The sequence below is a fragment of the Penicillium canescens genome (assembly GCF_028828765.1).
Source record: "Penicillium canescens strain IBT 15451 chromosome Unknown utg000003l_segment0_segment0, whole genome shotgun sequence".
Taxonomy (NCBI): Eukaryota; Fungi; Ascomycota; class Eurotiomycetes; order Eurotiales; family Aspergillaceae; genus Penicillium; species Penicillium canescens.
Genome location: NW_026703965.1, coordinates 5,655,846 through 5,662,155, shown reverse-complemented (window position 1 = coordinate 5,662,155; position 6,310 = coordinate 5,655,846). Strand labels below are relative to the sequence as shown.

The 6,310-nt window shown below is 47.8% G+C and overlaps 1 protein-coding gene across 1 annotated transcript; it reads left to right on the top strand.

The window, feature by feature from the left end:
- Positions 1-1,924: 1,924 nt before the first annotated feature.
- N7446_005395 (uncharacterized protein) lies at positions 1,925-3,473 on the top strand (the record flags this gene model as incomplete). Its single annotated transcript, XM_058514143.1, is given in 4 exon segments — positions 1,925-2,483; positions 2,639-2,732; positions 2,749-3,125; positions 3,313-3,473. The coding sequence occupies 4 exon segments, from the start codon at positions 1,925-1,927 to the stop codon at positions 3,471-3,473; spliced, it is 1,191 nt and encodes a 396-aa protein (XP_058375472.1).
- Positions 3,474-6,310: the final 2,837 nt, after the last annotated feature.

Here is a 6,310-nt window from a genome sequence, read left to right as displayed (position 1 = left end):
TACAGAGTTCTAGCTTGATTTTAGCTTTACATCGATCATAACAGTTTTGTGGACCCTTCAGGCTTTTGCCCTTCTGAAACCTAAGAAACTGGTGCACTGTGAACACGATGTTCCTGCATTCCATAGTACGCAGACAGAAGGCAAGTTCATCCCTTCACTTGACGTCGACCTTATCAACTAATCACTTCCTAGAAAATCATGGAAATAAGTGAGCTCAATTCCAAGCTCAAAGAAGTATTTGATATGGCTGTCTTCTCCCAATTACTGGAGATGGACGAGGAAAAGATCGAAAGATTAGCTCAACGGCGCTCTACAGTTTCATTGAGAAGGGCGAACAGCAGGTGGACGTTATAGAATACTACCTATAAGCCCACGTACCCCCATGCAAGCCTACCTAAACCTCCTACCATAGGCAGAATGCACGACCCAGGGCCATTTTTGAGGTGAACAGGCAATCTAATGAATACATCCCAAATGGCAGGTCAAAAAGAGACTTCATTTCTCTAATTTCTGTTAGCGAATCACTTCAACAATGCGCCGCAGCGATAGGCTTCTACAAAGTCCATGAGAGCTATGGAAACATTCGACGAGCTAGTGCGATGATAAATCGACATGGTCAGGTTGCAGAGACAGCCCAGGTGGACTTTCTTAGGTTCATCAAGAAGGAAATTGGAACTTTAAGTGATACCGTACTGTATGCCCGCGCAACAATCGATTTGTTTTATGAGGCAAACTAGCTGCAATTTACGAGAGAAGCTAGAACCGGTGTCAACTTTTGCCGGCTAATGCTCAATACGATAGCATCTCCCCACGAACAGAAGAATATATTTAAGCGAAGAGGCCACCAGTGTCGAGCGTAGTTGGACTCCGTATCTATCGAATAAGATATGAGGCGGATTGGAGATTCAAAAGAGAGACAGCCAGGGAGGGGGAAATCCTGGCTGGGGCCCACAATTTGGACCCGCCAAGACGCCAAGGGTCAAATATCCGACCGAACCCATGACCCTCTTAGGTGAAATTTCAAGGTATGCTTCGAAACCGTATATTATGCGATTTCTTCTGTTGGCATATTTCAAAGTCCTTGGCGGGTCGCAGGTTGAGGGAATAGACCCTCTGGCCTTCCCTAGTCAGGTCTAGCTCGGCACTGGCCCAGGGGTTCGCAAAAATGATCACGACCGATGTAAAGCAAAAAATCACGTTAGGCTATGTTTGGCCAGTACCGGAACCTATAATTACGGTAGTTAGGTTACGAGAGATACAGTGGTGAATCATAATTTAAGTATTTGACCTCTGGTACTTCGTCCTTGACCACTGTACAACAAGAAAAGACAGCAGGGATTTCTCTGGCCGAATTCAGTTTAGCGCGTCCGGAGTGGGGCGCTAGGAGGAAAGCATGAGTGTGTGGGGGTTAACCGTATTCGAATTCGAATTCTGCTCTACTACAGTGGTATCCGAATTCGGCTTTGCCTCTAATCTCTCTACTTTATTTCCTCAGAACCTCACCCAAATTGAACTGGCCCGTATTAGGATATCTTTCCGTGAGCCTTAGAACCTTCAGTGAGTCTGCGTAAATTACGGTTATTGCATCACCCCGGCAACCTAAAACTTGCCACCGTTTTTAATGTTACGCCACTCACCCCGAAGCCTTCCCTGACGTTTCTCTTTCTCTCGGCTTCCCGTTTGCCGTTAGTGCGGGTTCTAGACAGGGTCGAATTGCACCGCTTCTAAGCCTAAAATGACCTAGAACATCACTAGACACTTATCATTCGCTACCATCTCACTACTGAATTTCACCACTTTGCGCCTCTCTTATCTCAAGGTGAATTCAATTGCCTTGTAAGACAGACTGCTCCTTGTCCTTCTAGAGTAATCTTATGCATGCACACTAGCCACCCCATTTCAATGCCTACCAGGTCCCTCCACAATGACCAGTTCCGACTCCAGCAATTCGTCAATGGGCGTTTCGAAAGACCCGACAAAGCCAAATGATCTTCAATCTAAGCCTTACATGCCAGCCTGGCGGCCGACGCTCGATGAAGTGCTGAATAACACCACCCCTCCACCGTACACGCTCAACGAATTCGTAAAATACCTCTCCAAAAACCATTGCCTCGAGACCCTAGAGTTTATTCTCGAAGCGAGGCGATATCGCGAAAGCTACAAGTCATTAGTGGAAGCAGCAGGGGAGTCTACAGTGACAACCAACTCATCGTCAAGCGTCAATCTGAGAATGCTCTATGAGCTTCTCCTGACGACGTACATTCTCCCCGGGGCGGCCCGTGAGGTCAACCTGTCTGTCAACGTACGTGATGCCCTCTTGCGACACAAAAATATGTCGACACCACCACTACCTGAGACGCTTGACCCCGCCGTGAAAAACATTCACGACCTGATGGAGGATTCAATCTTCGTTTCGTTCCTGAACAGCCCCTCCACCTTTGTTCACCTAGACCCAACGTTGAAGCCGTCCAATCAAGACGATAGTAGGTCTTACCTCTCGTGTATGATCTCGGACAACCAGTCAACGAAGCCAGTGCAAACTAAGCGCCTATCGCTTAATCCACTTGGAAGGGCTTTGTCATGGCCTCCGTGGAGTCGATAGGGGCGAGTGAACCTTGCTCACTACTGCATATATAAGTAACATCCGGCCATGCGAGTGTCACCGGCAACACAGCCTTGCGAGTCCTGCTGCCGCGGCTTTGGCAGCCCAAAGTCTACACGAATGGGCTCAAGTTCTTAACAACATAGCCCCGGGATCGGTTCTTCCGTTGCCGCGACTTTCGCAAACAAAGGTTACCAGGTCGCCATCGCATCGCGGAAGGGCACCGGCAGCAAGACAAGCGAAGGATTCCTCTCCCTCCCGGCCGACTTCGCTAATCCGGACTCCGTCCCCGCGCTATTCAACGCCGTCAAGAGCACCTTCAACGCAACCCCTAGTGTCGTCGTCTACAACGCGGCGAGTCTCACACCTCCCCCGGACAACGACTCCGTCCTCTCAATCCCGGCTGAGAGCGTGACAGCCGACTTGAACATCAACACCGTCAGCCCCTACGTCGCGGCCCAGCAAGCCGTGCAGGCCTGGGAGGGTCTACCCCAGGACGCCCGGAAGACGTTTATCTACACCGGTAACATGCTAATGTTACCGTGGTTCCTATGCCGTGGATGCTGAATCTCGGTATGGGTAAGTCCGCGTCGGCGTACTAGGTTGGTGTAGCTGATACCTTATATATGCCGCGGGGCTACCGGTATGTTTCTTTCCCATGAAAATATGATTTTGAATTGTTTCTAATATTGTTGACTTTGACTTTGTAGGTTCTTTTGCCGATGAACGTACTGAGGACAGGACGGCCGTAGGTAACGCTCCTGATGGAGCTGCCCATGCGGAGCTTTATACCCAGCTTGCGAGCCATAAGGGGAATGTCCCGTGGCATGCCACGTTTGTAAAGGGCAAAGGCTATGTGAAGTTTGATTGATATATTCATCCTAGACTGGTCATTTCATTCAGCTTCATTTGATCGATATGACTTTCATATGAACCCGTTCATTTCTCAGAAAAGTAATACCAGCTATCATCACACTAGCAACCGGTTCTACAATTGCGTGTTGTCTTTTCACATATGATAGCGGTGTAAGTACCGGAATCAAAGCTGCAGCATATTTCTGGATTGTCAGTTCAATTCTCGCTTGGTTATGTGTCACTGTTTACCTCGTCGAGGAAGCGTTCGGTCAAGGAGCTATCCTTTAAGTTCTTTCCTATGTGCCGCACCCCCTTGGAAATACGACGTCCACTTATAGTGTCAGGAGTTAGGGAGCCCGGCGTTAAATGTGGGATGCCCGGCGTCTCATTTTGGGTGTATGCCGAAGAGATATATATTTATTACTGCGGGCAATATAATACGAATAATACGTAATTTGGACGTTAAGTGACATTTACCTGTAATATAAAGTTGGCAGAATCTTAGGCAGAAACAAGGGATGGAAGTACCAGTACTAACATTCACAATCAATCCTGCCTTGGACTACAACACTAAAAAAAGTGATGGTGTCAGCATATAGGGAACTGAACCAGGACTATAATATCTCTGCCCCTAGGGTATTTCAGAGGGCCGGAAAAGGTTAAGCCTAGGGAATAGACATATTTCCTGTAAAGCCGCAATTACCAGGAGGATATGCGAGTCGCACTCAACACAACACCCACCTCGTTTTTGTTGAAATTGTAAGAAGCGGATATATATTTATATATGTAGTGAACGCACTAGAGCTTTAATGTTATATTTTCGCCGTATTTTATAATCGTCTCTGCTGTGACGCAATGGAGGAAATTGCAGAAATAGTCCGCGAGATTGGTCGGCAGCAGGGGGAGAATGCATATTACCGCGCTTGTTATTACTATCTCAAACAGTTGCAAGACTCGGTATCTCAGGCTTCTGATGACTTGTGTCAGTTTTATCAAGAAGCTACGTTCAATCCTTCTTGCGACTCTTGGCCCGCTCACCAAGTGGCCGAAAATTTACGGTGTTCAGTCTATTTACTGGCCGAACAAGAAAGAAAAGCCCAGCTGGCTCTAGTGGAGCTGTACAGTCTGGAGAATGGAGCTTAAAACCAATGAGCTTAAGCTTATGTTGCAAATTGAAACCAAATGTTCCATTTTATGCGAAAGTTTTACACGCATGCATGTTTGTCTAGCGTGCCATTGAACATTTCAATAGCGCCATCACCCCATATACTTTCTGAACAAGTACCAGAGTTCGCTGGGTGGTCGGCCATTTCGTTGATGGCAACGTGAGGACGGCCCCTATCACATTGCTTTGTATACGTTGCTAGTTCAGCTGCAAGATTCAGGGCAGTGTGTACTTTTGCTTCAAAGCAGGACCGTTCTGACCTAGGGTTATCGCCGTAACTCGCCATCACTATCAGTGTGCCGCATCACATGCCCTCGTGTCCTAACATGGCAGGTCCCATTGCCAATCGCGCGAACTTTTGATCGAGTGGTCCAAAACCGATTGCTGGCGTGCGTGAGCCGTGCGCGCGGGCCGTCACCCTGCGCGCTCCGAGCGCCCGCATTTATGTGGAGCCCCTGTAGCTGGTCGGTTCATCCTTGGAACTGTACCTTTTTGCCTTGTGCGCAAAGGCTTGTGCGTTGAAATTACCTAATTCAGAAGCAGCTCCGGATTGGTTGCTCAATTTAAGGCGCCTTCCTGTTGCCCGCGTACATACATATACGATAAGCCATACGCGCCATCTGCGTGGTTGACATTTTCTGCCGACCAGGAATCCTTCAATGATAAGCCAAATTTCTCAACCAAATGAAGATTTTATCCCCCCAGCGAGATAGAGGGAGAGTATGTGCACAAGCGCAATCGCTTCCACGAAATAAGAGAACATATTCCCCATCTCTATCCGTAGGAGTCACGAGGAAACAGTCACTTGAGCGAGCCTCCTTAGACACTACGTACCATCTATTCCAAATCGCTAGTTGCACATGGTCGACAGCCCGATCAACCTTGTTGGCCTTCATACTTTCTATGGGACTAGCTGGCCCATAGCACTGTGCTAAACCTAATAAGGAAGTCTTAGCAGGAGGTCCTTGGCGGAAATCAAGGCCTTACCTCGTCAATCCAGAGACACACGGACCATTGGAGCCGTTTAATGTCAGTGTCAATCAGGACGTAAGGATCACTACCATCAGCCGTAAACAATTCCATGGAACCCTATTTTTTGGCGCAATTCTCGCCAAATCCTGAAATTTATTTTCATGTATGCACATACAGGGGTGATTGACCCTGATCGATACTGATCGGCACTGATCGACAGTTGGGAAGTTTTCCCGGCTAATGAGAGATGCGACCTTGACATAACCCCGGAAATATCCCAACCGCGGAAACTTGGAGACATAGAGAGGTCCCAAACTTTATCTTGTGGCTGTCCTGAAAATTCTCTCAAGAACCCCTCGTGATATAATGTATTCCTAGACCAGAGACAAGAAGAGTCGTAGCAGTCCGTTAGGGACAGCTCGAGATAGATCTATTCTATGGGAAGGTCCCGGACTCATCAGAATTTTTCTAGTAATGATCACACTGATTTCATCATCCTAGCAGTGTCAAGCACAGCATACGTGTAGCGTTCATCCACTCTGTGGGTTGACGCTAGGAGGTTTGGTCTGCTACGAACGCCTACGAACGCCTTGCGGCTGATCCGCATTCTGGGTTTGTTACATCCGGCACTGTGGTAATTTTTCGTACGACAACACATACTCCTATGAAAGCAATCTTCTGGTGACAGGCGTGAAAGAGGCAATAATATAGACAAC